This window comes from Pseudophryne corroboree, chromosome 9 (genome assembly GCF_028390025.1).
Source record: "Pseudophryne corroboree isolate aPseCor3 chromosome 9, aPseCor3.hap2, whole genome shotgun sequence".
Taxonomy (NCBI): Eukaryota; Metazoa; Chordata; class Amphibia; order Anura; family Myobatrachidae; genus Pseudophryne; species Pseudophryne corroboree.
In genome coordinates, this window is record NC_086452.1 from 387,786,531 (window position 1) to 387,810,203 (window position 23,673).

General features: G+C 44.0%; 1 protein-coding gene across 6 annotated transcripts in view; it reads left to right on the forward strand.

Annotated features, from left to right (window-relative positions):
* Positions 1-23,673, forward strand: part of CACNA2D3 (calcium voltage-gated channel auxiliary subunit alpha2delta 3) — a 2,000,770-nt gene that overhangs the window by 181,036 nt on the left and 1,796,061 nt on the right. For all 6 annotated transcript variants that reach the window (XR_010186941.1, XM_063940834.1, XM_063940836.1 and 3 more), the window contains exon 3: positions 21,698-21,755. Coding sequence is in view for 5 of the 6 variants with exons in the window: in XM_063940834.1 (XP_063796904.1) it covers positions 21,714-21,755 (42 nt within the window). In the remaining variant the exon portion in view is untranslated. The remainder of the gene's footprint in view (positions 1-21,697; positions 21,756-23,673) is intronic.

The window sequence follows — 23,673 nt, forward strand, 5'->3', positions numbered from 1 at the left end:
AGGTCAGCATACGAGGAGAAATAACCGGGTGTAGATCCAGCAATCCAGGTGAGAACTCAGGGAACAGGAAGCTTTAGAAGCAATGCTGTGGAGCACAGGGAACTAGCACACACAAGGCTGTGTGAGAGACGTTGCACTGGCAATTTGCTTACCCAGAAATCCCTAGATTTATACCTGCAGACTGTTTCCCATTGGTTTTGCAAACCTTGCAGGTGACTGAGTGTTTTAGATTAGCTGACCCTTCCAAGGCGGCGACGCCCATCCCGGACCTCTGCAGCTGGAAGCTGCACAAATGTTTGCTGCTGCCTCTGAGCCCTCTCCTCCCAGACATGCCTGCAAGTTGTGGCCCTCGCCAGCAGCCCGCACCCCCACCGGAGGGACCGCGCCAGAGCATCCGGACAGGTAAGTACCGCTGGTCCCGGAACCCGATCCGCCGGACCGTGACACACTCAGACTCTGCCTGATGACCCAATCTGCAATGATGGCACAGTACGTCTGATTAGCTCTTGCGTCTGAATCAGAACTGCGACTGTGTATAATTGGGACACATACACAGTGAGACTTAAGGGGGGTACACACTGAGAGGTTTCTGCAAGAGATGTGTGCTGAGCGATTTAGCATAGGCGATTTCCCTTGAACATCTAGATCGCTCATACAAGTAGTGATCTGTGCTGAGCCCTTTATAATGCCAGAGTAGCATAGTGCCGCTTATAATGCCATAGTAGAATAGTGCCCCTTATAATGCCTCAGTAGTTATAGTGCCCCAACACAATGCCAGAGTAGTGTTCCCCTCCCCCCTGCCGTTCCCCCTCCTCCTGCTTTCCTACCCCCCCTCTCATACTAACCCAAGTGTTTACACTTACCAAACACTATCTCCAGACCGGCTCCTTGCTTAATTGTGCAGCTCGGCATGGCGCAGTGCGATATTTGAAGAGGAGGGTTCAGGCATGGGAGTGGTTGGTGACGTCAATCGCTATTGCTCATTCCTGTACACATGAGCGATTTCAAGTTTTGTGCTAAGCAACCTGACTAGATTGTACTTTCATGCAGGCCAATCTACAGCCGGCGAAAGCGACGCTTGGTGCCGCGCATCGCTATCGCTATGGGGTATACACACGGAGCGATGTGTGCCTAATTTCTAAGCAATCTAGTCAGATTGCTTAGAAATTAAGCAAAAATCGCTACGTGTTTAGATGCATGTGTTTATGAAAAACATTGCTCCTTGGCATACAACATTGGCAGTGTGTGTGACACAGAATCAGGCCCTCTGTTTGGTATGTATCAATCAGCAGTTTATTGTGCAGTCTGCAAATGACAAACCTCCAGATGTGGTAGTTGTTGGGGAGTCCACTCTGCGCTGTCTCGTCGTAAATCCTGCATCTCACTGCAGTGCATGCATGACCTTCTGACCCAATACACCTTCTGCGCATACGTGTCTTACTGCGTGTTCTTCTTCCACTGTCTCCGGACAGAAGGGATGTGCTCCTGAGTGTCTGGAGAGAAACTGTGCCCCAATCATACACCGATGCCATATATAACAGCACCACTGTTGGATGCATTACAAGTCCCACTGCCACCACTCCACATGTGTCTGCAGTTACGCACTACATACACTGCACGCCACCTGCTTTAACCCGCTCCTGGCTGATTCTGCATTGTGCTGCATTCACCCTCTGCTATCTCTCATCCTGCTCTTCTACCTTGTTAATAAACCAATCCCTGATTCTATTGTTCATTGTGTGGACTGATACCTTCCAACATTGGCTCTGCCAATAGCAATTATATCCAGGACACAGAATTAAAAGACATACAGGCACCCACATAACATTAGTGTCCCCACCACCAGTCACCACTTAACATTAATAACCTAACCACCATCCACACATAACATTAATACACCCTCTATACATACAAAATAGTGAGGCCAAGTGGCGTAACTTATCACATCCAGTAGTAAATATTAAATTTAGCTTACACAGTGGTCAGGTACCAGAAAAACCAAACTTCAAATGGATGGCAATACACTTTCCATTAAACAATGGATACTAAAATAAACAAAACACAAAACATAGTGCAATCCTATTGATAGAAAGGTGTATCTTTATTTATTAATTAAAGATACACCTTTCTATCAATAGTTTATTTTAGTATCCATTGTTTAATTTAAAGTGTATCGCCATCCATTTGAAGTTTGGTTTTTCTGGTACCTCACCACTGTGTAAGCTAAATGTAATATTTACTACTGGATGTGATAAGTTGCGCCACTTGGCCTCACTATTTTGTGTGTATATTGTTTGTTCAAACCACCGTGAAGGTTTTTCTGTGGGACTAAGGGCTGCTACTTATTTTAAGTGCATTAAGGATCTCCTTTCCTTTGATTAATACACCCTCTACCAGACCCCACATTACACCATATGTACTTGCTGACTTTATATTTCTCCTCTCTGGGGCTGGACTCATGGGGCGGAATTCAATTCTTTCCGCCCCCTTCCACACCCGTTCTGTTTCTGCTGACGGGCCTGGTATCATCATTTCAGCTTGGGGTAGCGAGGTGCCCTAACCCTTTACACAGCTAAACCTGATTACTATGGGCGTGATATGCGCGATAACGGGGATAACTTTAGAAAGGAGATTGGGCGTGATATAGCATTTGAATACCACCCTTGATGTCATTAGGACCTGCCTCTGTTGCATCAGAATGCTTTAAATCGTGGGTCTGTGGGGAAGGGACAGAGTTTAAACTAAAGTGATTAAAGTGACTTGCATAATTTTAGCCCCACCCCCCACCCCTCCCATACTGACTCACGATTCCGGGTATTATCTCTCCATCCTGCCAACTTCAGTAGGAAGTGGGCAGGATACAGGAGATGCACTCACTCTTCCCGGAGTCTGGGGCACTACTTGAAAATTCAGTAGTCTCCCGTATCTCCCCTCCCTACCAAATGATGATTTATGTGAGAAGTGGGTCAATACCACTCCACCATTTTCAGCAGTCACTGTTACGGTCGCAGAGTTCCCAATTCTCTTCTGACTCTTATCTGACCCAGCGCCCTCTCAGATTTGTGCACCACACTAGTACAGTCCTGCAGAGGTGTGTGTACAGCTCTGATGTGTATGGTATAAAGGATGGTTTGAAAGTCAGATACACTAGTCTCAAGTCTTCTCTTCCACAGCTGTGTCCCATGCTGGTTTACCCTCCTAAGCTTCACTCGAGATCTAGACTGTTATGCAATTTATTTATAAGGTGGAGGAAAACAGATGATGATAAGCTTTCAAGGAGATTTTGTATTCTCTGACTGAGGAACTGAGGAACAGAATGCAATGAAAATTATATTCATGACTAAGGGCTCAAACTTACAAATATCTACAGTGCTGCCAAGACTTGGGAACCTTGAATGTTCAAATTGAATAATTTTCCTGTGCATGAAAAAGTGCTTGTTAAGCACTCCCTCAGTATCCACTCTGTACATGCGTGTGTGTAAGGTTCTTCGTGGAACATACCTCTGTTTGGTGGGCTTTGTCGTCAGTTTTGGTCTTCTTTTTGCCACCGGTCTTGAACTGAAAAAAACAAAATGTAATTTACAGATGCAAAAACCAACTGACATCACCGTCGGTTTTCAATTTACACTGAAAACTGACGTTCCTTACATTTTACATTTTAAACACAAACACAATGGCGATAAACGTCTGTTTTTGTTTTGCACTAAAACCGACGTTTAGTATGTTTACCCCTAAGTCTGTTTAAGTACAGTTAACTAACAAAATTAAATTCAAGTATTATTTTTCCACTATAATCTTCAATTTAAGGCAAAAATATTGATCTGTAACGTGACTATCTGTATCCTTTTTCTGTTAGGCATTGTTATGTCTCTAACCTCTGCCATATGCTACCCATTTATTCCGTTTTATGTCACACGGTGGCAGCAACAGTGAGACAGCAACAATATTTGTGCCTGACCTGCATGGAAGAAGCAGATTGTTTCTGCCTAGAACACAGCTCATTTATCAGGCGTTACGGGTCATGGTGTAGTGTAAATCCTCAGCTTGCTGTCCAGCTTCTGAAAGTAAAGTTTGACAAAAATAGTAATATGTTTTATAAGGTAAAGGATAAGGATGCTGTAACAAACACTGCAGGAACTATATAATCTATTCAATCTCCATGAAGCACACAAATATTATTAGTACCGAAGGTTCCATGTATACCAAAACAGTTATGATACGTACCCTCTAGAGCCAATTCTGTGCGCTTGTACTGGTACAATGCACAAAAACACATCTTAAAACTGAAAACCAGTGACCGCATGTCCTTACACATAGGGGAATTCAGTTTAGGGTGGGAAATTTAATAGACCCCGCAGCCAAAGGAATTTGCTATTCAATTAGAGGAGAGGAAATGAGATGCAATCACCGCCTCTTTTTTCATGCACCTCCAGAGCAAGTCAGATTTTTACTAAAATCGTTATTTTTAGGGAAAAACCCCTGGGACTTGCTCTGGCACCCTTGCGGCCCCCACAAAGACTATTTAAGCAATTTGAAGTTTCCAAATAGCTTAATTAGTAATTACCTCCCAAAGCGGTGTCTTACAGCATCAGGATCTAGACTCCTGCAGCAGCGCAGCGGTGTGTGTAAACGTGTGTGTAAGTGTGTGTGTGTGTGTGTGTGTTGATGTGGGGTCCTCTGAGGTCATTTGTGCATGTCCCAACTTGAAACTAATGTCCCTTAAAAAATGTTTTAAACTATAGACAACCATGACTATTGTATTTTGGCTGCAGTATTTCACAAGGATTAATACAGCCAGCTTTCCAACTTGCTTGGTAGTTCTCTATTGAGGAATTATGTTTTTATGCTTTTTTGTTTTATGCAGTTTGATATTTCTGGATTGTTAGTGAATTATTTTTTCCATTACATTTTATTAGTATAGCTGATATTTACAAACACTTTTGGAATTCTTTACTTGTGCATTGTTGTAATGCCAGAAAATGCAATGTTACTGTATGTAATGTTAGATCATTTATGTTCAATAAATGACAAAATATATAAACTTGTTACATTGCTATTGTCCGTTCTCACACAATACCAGGAAACTGTTAAGGCCCATACACACTTGACGATGCACACATCGTTAACGACCGTCGTTAACGACTTCCCTTGAACTTCCCTTGAACAGCTGAGCAAACGACATGAGCATACACACTACCAATGACCAAAGACCAACGACCAAAGACCAAAGACCATTCATCGTTGAAGCATCCAAGCTGAACAGTTTATTAAAATAATGAGCTGGGAACAGGGCTGGTGAACAGTGGCTTGGTCGTTGGTCGTTCACACCATACACATTCAACGACGTCTCTGGTCGGTAACGACCATAGTGGAAATTGAGCATACATGCTCCACAGATAAGCGAGGGTCGTTAACGTCCCACGGGGCCGCGCATCGGTGGTCGTCGGATGCATACACACTTGACGATATAATGAGCGACGTCGTTGATGAGGGCTGAAATGAACGACGTCGCTCATTTTATCGTCAAGTGTGTATGGGCCTTTACTTCCAACACAATTCAGCATCCGTTGTGCATTCTGGTACAGTCTTGTCAGACCGCACCATGGGGCTAATGTGAACTTGATTGCATGTCGGTTTTGCCAATGTGTCTTGTTTGTTTTTCGCACTGTGCGTGTTCTGGAGCCAAGCATACAAAAGTATTTGCGATGCAGTGTAGCATGCAACTCAGTTGGATCTCCACTTGTGTCTGAAGCAATGTAACCGAGTGGGAATGGGGCATTTGCATATAGGTAAAGTTCAGAGAGGGCATGTCAACAGAATTTTGGCCAAAGTCTCCTGATAACTAACTTTAGTACCTGAATTTTATATTTCTTTCCTTTCCCCTTCTGGCTATGCATAAACTTCAACAAGCCCAGATTATGGAATCTTGAAAAGGGGTGGGGCATAAGGAAAAGTGGGTGGGGTTTTATTCTGTAGCAGTGTTTGGCTGAGTTTGGCTCGATCAGATCACACAGTTTTGGTGGATTGGTTACAAACATGGGTGTTACTACAGTGGTTACAAGGGGTGCCATTGCTATGGAGCCAGAGGCTTAGGGGAGCCTGGACCCAGGTTATGAAGTTGCATACCTATGTCCCAGATTTGCCTGCTAAGCAATTGTGTCTGATCCATTGCCCAGCCTGATTTGCGTGACATTACACTTTCAGTGAGAGCAATGTGTAGTGGATGTTATCATGGTAAGAGGCCACTGTAATGTGGCACAATATGAACTGGAGGCCACCATAATGTGTGATAATCTGAGTTGCTCATTGTAATATGGAGGCACTATAATGTTACATAATAAGAACTAGGGCACTTTAATGTGGCACAATATGAAATGGAGGCACTAGTGCGGCATAATATCTACTGGAAGCACTATAGTGTGGCATAATATGACCTGGGAAGACTGTCATAATGTGAATTGGGGACACTGTGTGGCATAATATGTACTGGCAGCCCTACAATGTCATATCATGTTAACTAGGGCACTACTATGGTTCAAAAAATGAACTAGGGCACTTTTATGGGGCTTAACATTAATAACTGCTGCAGAAAGGTGTCTCTCAAGAATCATTGGGACAGATGCCCCTTTAATATGTTGCTATGGGGCCCCCAAAGTCCTGGTTACTCACCTGGTTACAAACATTTAAAGCAGCAATCCCATGAAAAACTACTTGTGTTAACTTTCCAGGAGAAAGTCCCCAATCCCTCCACTGATGAGATCCCACCACCATTCAGGGCTGCCCCCATAAATTCCCCAGGATGGTATTGCACCCCAATCGACCTCTGTACACAAAGGTCTACAACTTGCAGCTGAACATGAATAAATACTCCCACACTACTTTTAAGACCTCTTGTCCTAAACTTTTTCGTTCCAGATCTATATAAGGTTAACAATTATGTTAACCTCCTACTAACTGGGTTAATTATCACTGTCACACACAGCTGCTCTGATAGGCAGCTGTCGCTGATAATCTTAAAACTTTACTATCGCACCTTATGGCAGCAAAAAAAGTCAGATTCGGGTTGTAGGGGTAGGTGCGCTGGAGGCACATGCCACCAGTCCCCCTCCTTTAAATTGGGTCAAACCATCTCAAGCCATGGTGGTGCCAGACCTCCCGATCTCCGTGAAGAAAGCTCACACTGAGCTAAAATAGCTCAGTGTGTACAGGGTACGCACTGATCTGATTACTATTCCGAGCAGATCAAAAATACCGATTTGCCAATTCTGACCATTTTTGGTTGGGATCGGGGAATTGGGATGTTTAATATTCCTAATTCCCCGACACTGTCGACAGAGGATCTGTATATTGTAGCAATTTATTGCTGATGTATGGGAGCAATTACTCTACTGAATGATGATTCAGTGCTCTTAACCAGGGACGTGCAGTCATGGTAGGCAGAATGAGGCAGAACCTCCCCTGTCAAACTCCTGAGACTTTATATAAAAATGATTAGAATAAAACATTGTGGAGATCCATGGAGCTGCAGGGAGACGAGAGATGAGGCAGCAACAGCTCTGCCTCAGTTCTACAGTCAGACACTGCTTTACAGAGCTGGGGGCGGGGCCACAGCACGGACAATAACGCTGCACAGAGAGCTCTGAGTGTGGGGGCAGGCCTTGTGCACTGATGGATCTGGATGTGTCATGAGACCAGGAAGTGCACCGTAGTCGGAGTCAGCAGCAGTAACAGGGGGAGGAAGAGAAGACACAGGGATACAGGTAGCAGACTCAACGGACACCGCACATGACTGCTCTTAATTGTAGACCTAGAGGCCCCTAACAGTGGCAAATGCAGGATTTCCGTACATGTGTATGCATGTGTGTATATACGTATATATGTACTATATATATATATATATATATATATATATTTCTCTGACGTCCTAGTGGATGCTGGGTACTCCGTAAGGACCATGGGGAATAGACAGGCTCCGCAGGAGACTGGGCACTCTAAAGAAAAGATTAGGTACTACATCTGGTGTGCACTGGCTCCTCCCTCTATGCCCCTCCTCCAGACCTCAGTTAGAATCTGTGCCCGGCCAGAGCTGGTTGCACACTAGGGGCTCTCCTGAGCTTCCTAGAAAGAAAAGTATTTGTTAGGTTTTTTATTTTCAGTGAGATCTGCTGGCAACAGACTCACTGCTACGAGGGACTTAGGGGAGAGAAGCAAACCTACCTGCTTGCAGCTAGCTTGTGCTTCTAGGCTACTGGACACCATTAGCTCCAGAGGGATCGAACACAGGGCCCGACCTCGATCGTCCGTTCCCGGAGCCGCGCCGCCGTCCCCCTTGCAGAGCCAGAAGACGGAAGAAACCGGAGGAAATCGGCGGCTGAAGACTTCGGTCTTCATTAAGGTAGCGCACAGCACTGCAGCTGTGCGCCATTGCTCCCTATGCACACCATACACTCCGGTCACTGATGGGTGCAGGGCCCTGGGGGGGGGCGCCCTGGGCAGCAATTAGAGTACCTTACATGGCAAAAAGCACATAATACAGTCTAATAAACTGTATATGTGCATAATCCCAAGCCATAAAAGTATATAAAAAAGCAGGAGAAGTCCGCCGAGAAGGGGGCGGGGCTATCTCCCTCAGCACACCGGCGCCATTTTCTCTTCACAGCTCCGCTGGAAGACAGCTCCCCAGGCTCTCCCCTGCAGTTTCCAGGCTCAAAGGGTAAAAAAGAGAGGGGGGGGCACTAAATTTAGGCGCAAACTGAGTATATTAAGCAGCTATAGGGAAAAATCACTTTTGTTAGTGTAAATCCCTGTTTATATAGCGCTGTGGTGTGTGCTGGCATACTCTCTCTCTGTCTCCCCAAAGGACTTTGTGGGGTCCTGTCCTCAGTCAGAGCATTCCCTGTGTGTGTGTGTGTGGTGTGCCGGTATGGCTGTGTCGACATGTTTGATGAGGACGCTTACGTGGAGGCGAAGCAGGTGCCGATAAGTGTGATGTCGCCCCCTGCGGGGCTGACACCTGAGTGGATGGATATGTGGAAGGTATTAACCGACAGTGTCAACTCCTTACATAAAAGGTTCGATGACGCAGCTTTGGGACAGCCGGCATCTCAGCCCGCGCCTGCCCAGGCATCTCAGAGGCCGTCAGGGGCTCAAAAAATTACGGCAATGAAAAATGTGTTGCACATTTCTGACATTAACCCGGTTACCACAAAAAAGGGTATTATGTTTGGGGAGAAAAAGCAGCAGTGACTTTTCCCCCATCTGATGAGTTAAACGAATTGTGTGAAGAAGCGTGGGGTTCCCCAGATAAGAAACTAGTAATTTCTAAGCGGTTACTAATGGCGTACCCTTTCCCGCCAACGGATAGGTTACGCTGGGAGACATCCCCTGAGGTGGACAAAGCGCTCACACGCTTATCAAAAAAGGTGGCACTGCCGTCTCAGGATACGGCCGCCTTAAAGGAGCCTGCAGATAGAAAGCAGGAGGCTATCCTGAAGTCTGTGTATACACACTCAGGTACTATACTGAGACCTGCTATTGCTTCAGCATGGATGTGCAGTGCTGCAGCAGCGTGGTCTGATTCCCTGTCTGATAACATTGATTCCCTTGACAGGGACACTATATTGCTAACCATAGAGCATATTAAAGACGTAGTCTTATATATGAGAGATGCACAGAGGGACATTTGCCGGCTGGCATCTAGAATTAATGCGATGTCCATTTCTGCCAGGAGAGTATTATGGACTCGGCAGTGGACGGGTGATGCTGATTCTAAAAGGCACATGGAAATTTTGCCTTATAAGGGTAAGGAATTGTTTGGGGACGGTCTTTCGGACCTCGTATCCACAGCAACAGCTGGGAAGTTGACTTTTTCTTTTACCTCAGGTTCCCTCACAGCCTAAGAAAGCACCGTATTATCAAGCACAGTCCTTTCGGCCTCAGAAAGGCAAGCAGGTTAGAGGCGCGTCCTTTTTGCCCAGAGGCAGGGGTAGAGGGAAAAAGCTGCACCATACAGCCAGTTCCCAAGAACAAAAATCCTCCCCTGCTTCCACTAAGTCCACCGCATGACGCTGGGGCTCCACATGTGGAGCCAGGTGCAGTGGGGGCCCGTCTCCGGAACTTCAGCGACCAGTGGGTTCGCTCACAGGTGGATCTCTGGGTTCTACAAGTGGTATCTCAGGGATACAAGCTGGAATTCGAGACGTCTTCCCCTCGCCGTTACCTCAAATCAGCCTTGCCAGCTACTCCCCAGGACAGGGAGGTAGTACTGGCGGCAATTCACAAGCTGTACCTCCAGCAGGTGATAATAAAAGTTCCCCTCCTTCAACAGGGACGGGGTTACTATTCCACAATGTTTGTGGTACCGAAACCAGACGGTTCGGTGAGACCCATTCTAAATTTGAAATCCTTGAACACTTATATAAGGAAGTTCAAGTTCAAAATGGAATCGCTCAGGGCGGTTATTGCAAGCCTGGAAGAGGGGGATTACATGGTATCACTGGACATCAAGGATGCTTACCTACATGTCCCCATTTACCCACCTCACCAGGTATACCTCCGTTTTGTGGTACAGGACTGCCATTACCAATTCCAGACGTTGCCGTTTGGTCTGTCCACGGCACCGAGGGTATTTACCAAAGTAATGGCCGAAATGATGATACTCCTTCGAAAGAAGGGAGTTATAATTATCCCGTACTTGGACGATCTCCTTATAAAGGCGAGGTCCAGGGAGCAGTTGTTGGTCGGAGTAGCACTATCTCAGGAAGTGCTACAACAGCACGGCTGGATTCTGAATATCCCGAAGTCGCAGCTGGTTCCTACGACGCGTCTGCGGTTCCTGGGTTTGATTCTGGACACAGAACAGAAGAAGGTGTTTCTCCCGGAGGAGAAGGCCAAGGAGTTGTCATCTCTGGTCAGAGACCTCCTAAAACCAAAACAGGTGTCGGTGCATCACTGCACGCGAGTCCTGGGAAAGATGGTAGCTTCTTACGAGGCAATTCCATTCGGCAGGTTCCATGCACGGATCTTTCAGTGGGATCTGTTAGACAAGTGGTCCGGATCGCATCTTCAGATGCATCGGCTGATCACCCTGTCCCCGAGGGCCAGGGTGTCTCTGCTGTGGTGGCTGCAGAGTGCTCATCTTCTCGAGGGCCGCAGATTCGGCATACAGGACTGGATCCTGGTGACCACGGATGCAAGCCTCCGAGGTTGGGGGGCAGTCACTCAGGGAAGAAACTTCCAAGGACAATGGTCGAGTCAGGAAGCTTCCCTACACATAAATATTCTGGAACTAAGGGCCATTTACAATGCCATAAGTCAGGCAAGACCCCTGCTTCAAAACCAGCCGGTGCTGATTCAGTCAGACAACATCACGGCGGTCGCCCATGTAAACCGACAGGGCGGCACAAGAAGCAGGATGGCGATGGCAGAAGCCACAAGGATTCTCCGATGGGCGGAAAATCACGTGATAGCACTGTCAGCAGTGTTCATTCCGGGAGTGGACAACTGGGAAGCAGACTTCCTCAGCAGGCACGACCTCCACCCGGGAGAGTGCGGACTTCATCCAGAAGTCTTCCAGCTGATTGTAAATCGTTGGGAAAGGCCACAGGTGTACATGATGGCGTCCCGCCTCAACAAAAAGCTAAAAAGATATTGCGCCTGGTCAAGGGACCCTCAGGCGATAGCTGTGGACGCTCTAGTGACACCGTGGGTGTACCAGTCGGTTTATGTGTTCCCTCCTCTTCCTCTCATACCAAAGGTACTGAGGATAATAAGAAAGAGAGGAGTAAGAACTATACTCATCGTTCCGGATTGGCCAAGAAGGACTTGGTACCCGGAACTACAAGAAATGATCTCAGAGGACCCTTGGCCTCTGCCTCTCAGACAGGACCTGCTACAGCAGGGGCCCTGTCTGTTCCAAGACTTACCGCGGCTGTGTTTGACGGCATGGCGGTTGAACGCCGGATCCTGATGGAAAAGGGCATTCCGGTTGAAGTCATTCCTACGCTGATAAAAGCTAGGAAGGATGTGACAGCAAAACATTATCACCGCATATGGCGAAAATATGTTGCTTGGTGTGAGGCTATGAATGCCCCAACAGAAGAATTTCAGCTGGGTCGATTTCTGCACTTCCTACAGTCAGGAGTGACTATGGGCCTAAAATTGGGATCCATTAAAGTCCAGATTTCGGCCCTGTCTATTTTCTTTCAAAAAGAACTGGCTTCACTGCCTGAAGTTCAGACGTTTGTTAAGGGAGTGCTGCATATTCAGCCCCCTTTTGTGCCCCCAGTGGCATCTTGGGATCTCAACGTTGTGTTGGATTTCCTAAAATCACATTGGTTTGAGCCACTTCAGACCGTGGAGTTGAAATATCTCACGTGGAAAGTGGTCATGCTTTTGGCCTTGGCTTCGGCTAGGCGTGTGTCAGAATTGGCGGCTTTGTCATGTAAAAGCCCCTATCTGATCTTCCATATGGACAGGGCAGAATTGAGGACTCGTCCCCAATTTCTCCCTAAGGTGGTATCAGCGTTTCATTTGAACCAACCTATTGTGGTGCCTGCGGCTACTCGGGACTTGGAGGCTTCCAAGTAGCTGGACGTAGTCTGGGCCCTGAAAATCTATGTTTCCAGGACGGCTAGAGTCAGAAAAACTGACTCGCTGTTTATCCTGCATGCACCCAACAAGCTGGGTGCTCCTGCTTTTAAGCAGACTATTGCTCGCTGGATCTGTTGCACGATTCAACTTGCACATTCTGCGGCTGGACTGCCGCATCCTAAATCAGTCAAAGCCCATTCCACGAGGAAGGTGGGCTCTTCTTGGGCGGCTGCCCGAGGGGTCTCGGCTTTACAACTTTGCCGAGCTGCTACCTGGTCGGGATCAAACACGTTTGCAAAATTCTACAAGTTTGATACCCTGGCTGAGGAGGACCTTGAGTTTGCTCATTCGGTGCTGCAGAGTCATCCGCACTCTCCCGCCCGTTTGGGAGCTTTGGTATAATCCCCATGGTCCTTACGGAGTACCCAGCATCCACTAGGACGTCAGAGAAAATAAGATTTTACTCACCGGTAAATCTATTTCTCGTAGTCCGTAGTGGATGCTGGGAGCCCGTCCCAAGTGCGGAATTCTGCAATACTTGTATATAGTTATTGCTTAACTATAGGGTTTTTTGTTCTGAGCCATCAGTTTAATGAGGCTCAGTTGTTGTTCATACTGTTAACTGGGTATAATTATCACAAGTTGTACGGTGTGATTGGTGTGGCTGGTATGAGTCTTACCCTGGATTCCAAATCCTTTCCTAGTAATAAATATTAAATAAAGCGCTGCATAACCGGAATCACTTCGTGTTTTTTTATTCACACAACATTAAGACAAATGACATACATATAACACACACACATAGACCCGGCCGGTATAAAAATTACCTTAAATTGATTAGTAATACTCATTAACCCATCAATACCCAACTTCACAACATACCCTTTCTTCCAATTAGGACCTATCAATGATGCATCACTGGTATGTTAATCAATTGATAACATGCATATGATTTAACTGCGGGGCCCCTTATGGCTATAACTTAACCCTCAATTGCTTTACAATATAAATGCAACTGGACTATAATCGTCCACAATATGTGACATCCAATGTTCAGTCACAGTTGTGTCCTGTGACTGAACATTGGATGTCACATATTGTGGACGATTATAGTCCAGTTGCATTTATATTGTAAAGCAATTGAGGGTTAAGTTATAGCCATAAGGGGCCCCGCAGTTAAATCATATGCATGTTATCAATTGATTAACATACCAGTGATGCATCATTGATAGGTCCTGATTGGAAGAAAGGGTATGTTGTGAAGTTGGGTATTGATGGGTTAATGAGTATTACTAATCAATTTAAGGTAATTTTTATACCGGCCGGGTCTATGTGTGTGTGTTATATGTATGTCATTTGTCTTAATGTTGTGTGAATAAAAAAACACAAAGTGATTCCGGTTATGCAGCGCTTTATTTAATATTTATTTGGTGGTTTTTATTACTTTTTGGGAGATTCAGTGATCTCCTCGATAGAGCTGCAGCATATCTGGAAAACTAGTGGTCTATTACAGGAGATTCCTTGTTAAAGTCAGCGCCGAGTGTTTTTTTCTTTTCCTTTCCTAGTAATGTCAGCTCTTCCGGGCACAGTTTCCCTAACTGAGGTCTGGAGGAGGGGCATAGAGGGAGGAGCCAGTGCACACCAGATGTAGTACCTAATCTTTTCTTTAGAGTGCCCAGTCTCCTGCGGAGCCCGTCTATTCCCCATGGTCCTTACGGAGTACCCAGCATCCACTACGGACTACGATAAATAGATTTACCGGTGAGTAAAATCTTATTATACATATATATATATATATATATATATATTATTTATTTATTTATTTATTTATTTATTTATAAATGCCGGTAAAAAAGGCATTGATATGCTGTGACTTTGCATCATTACAGTTTTTTTAACAAAATCTATGAGTGCCCCTGCCTTTTTTTCTAGTATCACAATTAATTACAGAGGGCACCTGAGTATCATTTTGGATGTCAGAGGAGTGCCAAACCACCATACATACATACATATATATATATATATATAGCAGCATACTTACATACACACAGCACACATACATACACACACATTATACATGCATACATACACACACACACACACACAGTATACATGCACGCAGCATGCATACACACATAATATACATACACGCAGCATACATACACACACACACACACAGTATACATGTACACAGCATACATGCACACACAATATACATGCACACAGCATACATACACATACACACAGCATACACACACAGCATACATACATACATACATACATAAACACACACACAGTATACATGCACACATACACATAGTATACATGCACACTGTATACATACATATACACACAGAGTATACATGCACACTGTATACACACACACACACAGCATACATGCACATTGTATACATACACACATCTACACACACACACACACACACACACACTGTATACATGCATAAATACATATAACACACACACACACACACGAGCTATTAAAAGGAAGGATAGCCCCCTCTACCCATCCACATGCTACTCACACTGCTGCAGTCACTTGAACATCATGTAACGACCACCAGCCCCTCTTTCATCCCCGAGATATGTAACACGCACCTGGAGTCAGTGACAGCAAGATACACAGCTACTGTCTGTCTTGCCAAGTACCCTCACCAGTGACCAGGCTCTGTTTCTGCTCTCTCTCTCTCTCTCTCTATACCCCACATCCTGTATGGGAGGAGCTGCGAGCTATCGCTGCAGCTCCCCCTACAGGCACCCAACAGCCAGCTCCTCTCACTGCTAGTAAGGAGGAACGAGGAAGCCGCTGCTGCAGCCGCATGGGTGCAGTCTGCCTGAGCTCCTCCTTACTGAATACACACGTCACACACGCACAAAAATTGGTTAGCAGTCATCGCCGATGGATCGGTGCCAGGGTTTCTAGGTACTCGGAAACTCCCCCTGCGTGCGCATATGCCTTAAGAGCCCCAGGTCCCAAAAGCCTTAATTCAGCTCTGGGCAGCAGCAAAAGTTTACACTACTGGGTTCTGTTCAGGCAATTTTACTGCCCATGTGTGACCTAAGGTGAGAGCTGGAGGAGGACTCCCTTTATGCACTCCAGAAGCTCTTTCCATAGGAAACATCTAACATCTTCTGAAGTTATCGGAGCTTGATAAATAGCACAGACCACAATCACACTCTATAGGAAAGATAGTGTGATCTGATTCTGTAATTAACTCGAGATATCACAGATACCTGTATACAGATTTGATATAGACTTTTGTTGATTTAGCGATAATAATGTAAAAACTGCTGCTTCCCACGACTAATGGGTCCAAACTTCTTAAATAAGCCCCTCATACTTTTTTTAAATAAAGTATATATATACAGTACAAATGTTATATAAGGCATCACTTAAATAATTAAAAAGAATTAAAAAAAAAGAGTAAATGTTAAAACAAAAATCTTATGTTGGATTCTGTTATTCATTTTATTAGAAATTGTCCAGGTAAGTCAACATGTTGTTAGCGCCAGTCACACTGGGAAAGTACATGTTATACAGCTGTCTTTGTTTCTGACACTTCATGACATATCTCTGAATGCAGTTACAATAATAAACTGATTTCCAGGTACAGTTTAAAATGTCAAAGTTGTATAACCATTCATTTCTGACATCAATGCTGAATAATAATAATCATACATTCACAACCACAGACAATAAAAACAATGGCAATTTTGCTGAATATAATGGGAATTAATTGCTTTATCAAGCACCAAACAGGCTCTGTTTCATTCAGAAACAATTACCCAGCTGTGGTTATCACAACTTAATAGAACAAACACTCAAGGCAAGTTCCGTTTCTAATTGTTATCAAACTCTGTTCTTAAAGGGGAACTGTACTGGAAGCTGATTTTCAGTAGAGCCATAAATTGGATGTTGCAACAGGTGACCCTATCAAGGGGATAAAGATGAGGTACAGTAGGTTCTGGTGTGGAATTAATTGCATAATTTATTTATTAGTATGACAATAGTAAAGTACTATGTTTGTACTATTTTTACCGTCTGTCTAATATGCGCACCTTTATCTACTAACAGATGTGTCAGAATGGGGGGGGGGGGGGCATGGGGGCAGCATGCCCCCCCAAAACATGTCAGGGGCGCAGGCGCTGGTAAGTGGAGCGCTTACCCCCGGACCACAGTAGAGACTCCAGTCCTACTTTAAAAAGTCTGCAGCTGCAGTGTGCTGCTCCGTGCCCTGTCCTAGCTGGCTCTTTACACAGATGCATTACTGGGAGGAGGCGGGGATGTCCCAGCAGGCTCAGCATGGCCACGCCTCCTCACAGTAATGTGTGAACAGCCAGCTAGGACATGACATGGGGCAGCACGCTGCTGCGGCAGACTTTTTAAAGTAGGACTGGCGTCTCTCTGCGGTGATCCGGCGGTAAGCGCTGTCCGCACGGTACTGGGTCGGAGGGGAATGGGGCACAATTTGTTTTCTCCCCATGCCCCCCCCAACCACAAAACATCCTGGTGCCCCTGTCTACTAACATACAAATTCTTTAAATACTGATGTATACATATCCACAAATTGCGCCAAACTGTTCAAGACTTTGTGACTTAACTGCACCAAGCCTCCCACCAGGGACCTTTTCACAGAAATATGCGTCTTATTTACATCACTAATGCAACATTTCATCTAGCTTTTGTGTGCAACTAAAAAAGGCAAAAGAAGGAGATCCGATATGAGTGACTGCACCATGCCTCGCGCCACATATCCTTATGCTCAACCTGCAACTTTATAGAAATTCCTTTGCATCAAAAATACTAATCCCAAGTACTTAGTACACCATAAGCTAATATGCATGTGGCTTTGATGTGAAGAAGACGCAAAATCCAGGAAAAAATTACGTAAAGTGTGAGAATTGCTACCCCTGGAGGAGTAGCTCAATCTTGCCATTGGCGGGCTGTAATGGAGTCCGAGAATCCCCGGAGGTGCGGGATGCCAGCAGATTTATTTAAAGGGGCAAACACTTACATGGCAAAACCATGCCTTGTCGGTGATTGCCCCTTTAAAAAATGCCATAGAGGCATCCCGCACCTTCGGTGATCTCGTACTCTATTACATCCCGGCGCAGGTGTCTCGCATCATATTGCACAAAATGGAGACGTATATGACTATGAAAACAGATAATAAACTGTTATCAGATACATAAAAGAATATCTGAATATTAGGGAGTTGTAAAGCAAAAACAAATTGCAATAAGTAAAAGATTCTTCATAAACTGCGTAATCACCGATTAATATTATAGAGAATACAATTATTTGCTAATAATCAATATATCATTTTCAATTTAAAGGTTTTCTTTTAATTGTTGTTTTTAAATTATATTTGCAACTTTTCAAACCTGTTACCCAGGGGGTATGTAAGGGAGGTATCAAATAAAGAAGTATTACTTGATAATCAACCTGACTCCACATAAGTAGACAGTGCAAGGGGGATGCGGTTATGTGACCAGCAGTCGGGAGACCGCCAGTCACTATACCGACCCCGTAATCCCGTCTGGTGGATAGCCCGACAATTGGCTTGCCGACTGACAGGGACTATTCCCACTTGTGGGTGTACGTGACAATGGGAATAGAACCTGTGGCGAGCGCAGCAAGGGGCTTCGTTGCGCTCCCCCCCCCCCCCCCCCCCCTCTCTGGCAATCTAAACACCTGGATCCTGGAGTTGGTATGGTGACCGGCGGTATCTCAAACGCCGGTCACCCATACCCAACCCCTGCAAGGTGTATGAGAACATACAGTGTGAAACATTTTATGTCGATTTGTGGGGTTCGATGACCAATACAATTTAGATTCCTCTAAAAATAAATCATAACTGCCATTTAATTGCCAAATTTTCTAGATTAAAATAATCTCCAGTCTATTCCACTAAGGGCAAAATAAGAGCACTCATCAGGCTAAAAAAGAGGAATGTAAAAGTTTATTCACAATGGTCACCCTAAGAAAGTTGAAATTTTTGTCCAGCATAGAGCCTTTTTCAAGACATCTCAAATTAATCACCATCACAAGAGAACCTTAAAATTCACCTTGGATAAACCACTATAAGAGCAAATTGTCTTTGATGTATTTGCGGCTTTACAGACTATGCACTGTCCTGAAAATGTGGATGGGGAAAATAAGGTCACTACTAAATGTAGTATATGATCTTCATGCTTTAGACTGCAGCTTAATGGTCATTTAATGAGTACTCTATTTCCTAAGGCAGATCTACAGTATGCACTGAGAGAAATGCTGTGACAATGGAGCCTTGCTTTGAAGCCGGATTCTAAATGCTCCTGAGAGTAGTCATCATTTATGGAAAAGAGAGTGTTAGCTTTGAACCGACTCCCAGCAAATGTGGTAGAGATCAAGTGCAGTCCACTATTTGCAAGTTTCATTTGTAAAATATTTCTTGATTTGATAAATGGTCTTGATCTGCTTTCAAATAAGTGTTTGACTCTCAAGCTTTCTGTAAGAATCCTGGTGCTGAGTCACCTGCTGTGACCTCAGAATGTCATGCTCTGCATTCGTTCTTCAAGTTGAACTGAACCTGCTAAATAATGCATGTGTTTCCCTCACCTTTCTGTGTGTTCCGAGCAGCACAAACCCAGACAGGCTGCCGCGTCAGCAGCCTCCCAGCTTACTAAAATCCATCCTTCATCCTTCCTCATCCGCATCTTGTCTCAGAACTTATTTTCACCTGTGAATCTTGCTCAGCTTCAAGCTCTTTCGCCTATTGAGCAGGAAGCCCTGGACCATGCTCATGAGCCAGAGTATTAACCTTCAAGTGTAACTTTGGAATGGCTTAGTCTGTCAATTTCACCAACCATCACTGCACAGGAATATCATTTTACAAATACCGCTCAGGCTGATGAAATTACTCCACAGGCGAGAGACTTCACAGACAACACTTTGTGATCATTTATATTTTGATAGTGTTCAGGGTAAATTTCCTTGTAAGTGAAATGACCCATTGTTGAATGACCAAAATAATTATATTTGCAGCCTGTTTACTTAAGTTCTCAGCGCTCTGCGTCTATCTGCTTTCAGTTAAGGCTTGCTGAATACTGAGAGAAAATGTAGTAATGAATCTGACAGAACACACAATAGAACATATCCAATTAGTAACACCATGCATACATATTAATAGAAGTTGTGCATATAGACTAACAGCGGGTTTGTGGCGGATTAGCGGCACTTTTGCAATTCGATGATTTGCTAAATCCAAAATTGTTGCATAAACACAGAGCAAGCACACTGTATAATACAATAGGATGAATTGAATATCAAAACACTATGTTTTAGAAAGAATAAACTAGAAACCCCAGATTTACAGTGTGAAGCAAAAACCACCGGTAAACCTGCTAAAAAAAACAGACTAGCTTTAGACAGGAGCATTTGCTGACACAGAAGTTAAATTAATTAATTTTGACAGACAATTTATTGACAGAAATATCCAGTTGGGTTGCAGAAATTGTATGAGTTCTCTCACCAGACATGACTGGTCTTTAACAGAAATACATAAACAAAAATATAAAAAAATAAATCACGCTACACTCACTATATAGAAACACAGCTCAAATAGACAAATACAGAACAAGAAACAAGATAGCATATAAAAAATCACTACAATTAGCAGTCACTTTATGTCTTTCTCCTTATAGCTTCCTACAACTTTCTCCTTCTCCACTTAAGCTCCTCACAAACAAAGCTAAAGAAGCCAGCTGTCTGTTTTTATGATGTCAAGAGAATGTTGTTTCTATAAACGCACCATTAAATGAATACGAATGGAATAACTTCTAATCTGCAGTGGTTTCAATAGAAACCGCTGCCAACGAAAAGAACAGGCCACGGCGGATTGTCATTTAGAAACCGTTGGGGATCGATGGCTGATCCAGTTTAAAAACTGAAACCGCTGCTTTCTAAATGTTATTAATTAGACATAGAAACCGCCGTCAATTGACAGATGTTTCTGGTGGTTTCTAAATAACATCACAACCGCCACTTAGTAAATTTAGCCCTAAGGACATATTAATCAAATAATTTTTGTGGGATATACCCGCAATCTTAAGTAGTACCCAGATGTTTGTATGGTGGACTGCAGCACATATTGCAGGATTCTGGAGCTTGGACCTGGTACTGTAGCTAATGCCATCAGATGGAGTTAGTCTTTATAGCCCATGAGCTACAGATCACCAAATTGTCCAGGGAAATGGATCTGTAAGGATCCCTCCCCAGCTAGGCTTCGTGGTCTGATGGCCACATATGTGCCGTACTGAGCCTACACCAGGAAGTGAAATGATCATGAATGACACTATATAATTTTGCACATACAGTATATAAATTGAATATGAATAGGTATTAGCATACAGAACAAGAAAAGGGTACTATTTTATTCAAAAAGAACCTGAGTAGATCTATAGAATGCAGAACTACTGGGTCAATTCAATTAGCTACAAGTGGGGTGAATTGCTGTTGGAACTGTGTGGAAATGCTGCCAATGACATATCCTCTTGCCTCGCTCGGGTCCCAATCTCCCCAGGGCTCGTTTATATTTGTGCTCAGCCCTGTCGAGCTACAAACAAATATCAGCAAGTCTACAGCTACCGTAACTATTGCATATAGCCACACTTACTCGCACGGTCTCACAGGGGCAAGTTAATTGAATCAACTCCCATGAGTAACACCCAGCTTACAGAACAAGCGGTACTGCACATCGTTCCACACATATGGGGCATAAAATGACATATAGAATTGCCCCCAGCATTTCTGAGAGGATCAGCGCTGCCTAAGAAGGGTAACAACGTTGTTTTTATGTATATAACGTTACAATGTACATGTTTATATTTCTATTTGTTATTACATTCATTTTTATTTATTTTGACATAGTTACATTTGAAAGTGACCGCTGTATATATTTTAACCATGTACATAATCATTATAAAATATTGTTGAGGGGAAACACGGTATTTAATATTCTAAAGAGAAAGTAAGTAAAGAATGTTTGACTATGAATTGTGATAAGGTTTTTAATATACTTTTGCATCCGTTCCATTATATCCACAGAGTTACAGACTTTAACATGTCATCTTTTTTTCTGTTACTGCTGCAGAACATCTTCACGGTAAGTAACAATGTGCTTTATGTAATGTTATGTGCTTTGTTATAGTCATACGTTTAGATCGGTCTGCGCTTTATGGATTATTAAGGATTTAATTACAGTTTGGTTATACCATACCATGTATGAAAAACGGACTACATGCATTGCAGAACTAGCAATGATCTGGTGCCATCAGTCTAATATTATGGAGTGGGTGGTTTACAAACATTATATAATTATATGATAGAACTCTAGCAGGAATACGGCTGGAAGAAAACTGCTGCCTGCCTCTGTGTTTGGTCATCTTCCGACTCACACGCCATAGAATAGATCCAGTTGCTCAGCCTTAATTCCTAATGATCTTATCTCATCCAATTTATCCACATAGGATTATATTTACTAAAGTGTGGGTTTACATACATGCTTTTTTGTGAATGTGGAGGGTAAAAACTGGAGCAAAAGTATAGGTGTTTGAGAATTTTATAGCGCTGATCAAAACAACCCAAGCAATTCCACTATTTACTTCTTTTTTCAATTTAATATGTTTATGGCTGTATTTGCACTATTTTATCTTGATTTTTTTTTTATTATTATGGCCTTTGTTATGCCCTTGTTATATTAAATATATAATATTTTGTCTTTGTTACTCTAATGAATTTATAGGCCTTTTATAAAGAGAATTATATCACTTGACCAAGCTGTGTTATAAGGTTGTCTGCATTAACTCTTTGAATGCTAGGACAGCTTGCGTTAACCCTTTGAATGCTAATGTGTAAACTGTTAACTAACAAAGAGGACAGAATGTAAAGTATTAGTAGGTAGAATTGTGTAACTAAAGATGCATGTGAGATATCGACTTATGTGTGATTTTGACTATGCAAATTTGACTATGCGATATTGACTATGTGCGCTTGCGATTTTGGCTATGTGTGATTTTGGCTATGCTTTGTGCTAGATAGTCAAAATTGACTTGCCTACACAGTCTATCTAACCTTGCGATACAGACCCCGCGGGAGTGCGCATCGGGATCGAATCGGTATCGCATGCTGGCTAACACCTTGCTATATGCACTAACTTTCCTTGTGATTTTGACTATATATTCAAAATCGCAAGGTAATGTCACACCGTGTGTACACACCTTAACTGTCTTGGTGTCATGTTGCCCTTAGTAGCAGAAATAGGGGTCTATAAGTTTGAGAGAACTGTTTTAGCGGCGATCCAACCAATCTGTAACCTACAAGAAAGTTTAGGGCAAAGGTTGAGAGCTGAATCCTAGGCACTCCTGTTGTAACCCCATACAATAAACATCCACATAACAAAAGCAGGATGGCAGCATCATTTCTCATACGTCCTAGGGGATGCTGGGGAAGCTTCAAGAACCATGGGGTATAGACGGGATCCGCAGGAGACATGGGCACACTTTAAGACTTTGATTGGGTGTGAACTGGCTCCTCCCTCTATGCTCCTCCTCCAGACTCCAGTTTAGATTCTGTGCCCAGAGAGACTGGTCACACACAGGGGAGCTCTACTGAGTTTCTCTGAAAAGACTTTATGTTAGGTTTATTATTTTCAGGGAGACCTTCTGGCTACAGGCTCCCTGCTTCGTGGGAGTGAGGGGAGAGAAGCAGACCTACTTCTTAAAGTTCAAGGGCTCTGCTTCTTAGGCTACTGGACACCATTAGCTCCTGAGGGTTTGATCACTAGGTCAGACTTACCTACTCTCCCGGAATAGCCGGGAGGCTCCCGAAAATCGGGTGACCCTCCCGGCCCCCCGGAAGAACAGGCAAGTCTCCCGATTTCAGGGGTTCCCCACTGCCCGACCGCCCACTTAGCGAGTAAAGTGGGCGGTCCGGGCAGGCGATGACGCGATTCTTGATGAATCGCATCATCATAGCCACGCCCCCTGCTGTATAATGCCGGTAATAGCTGCATTACACAGCGG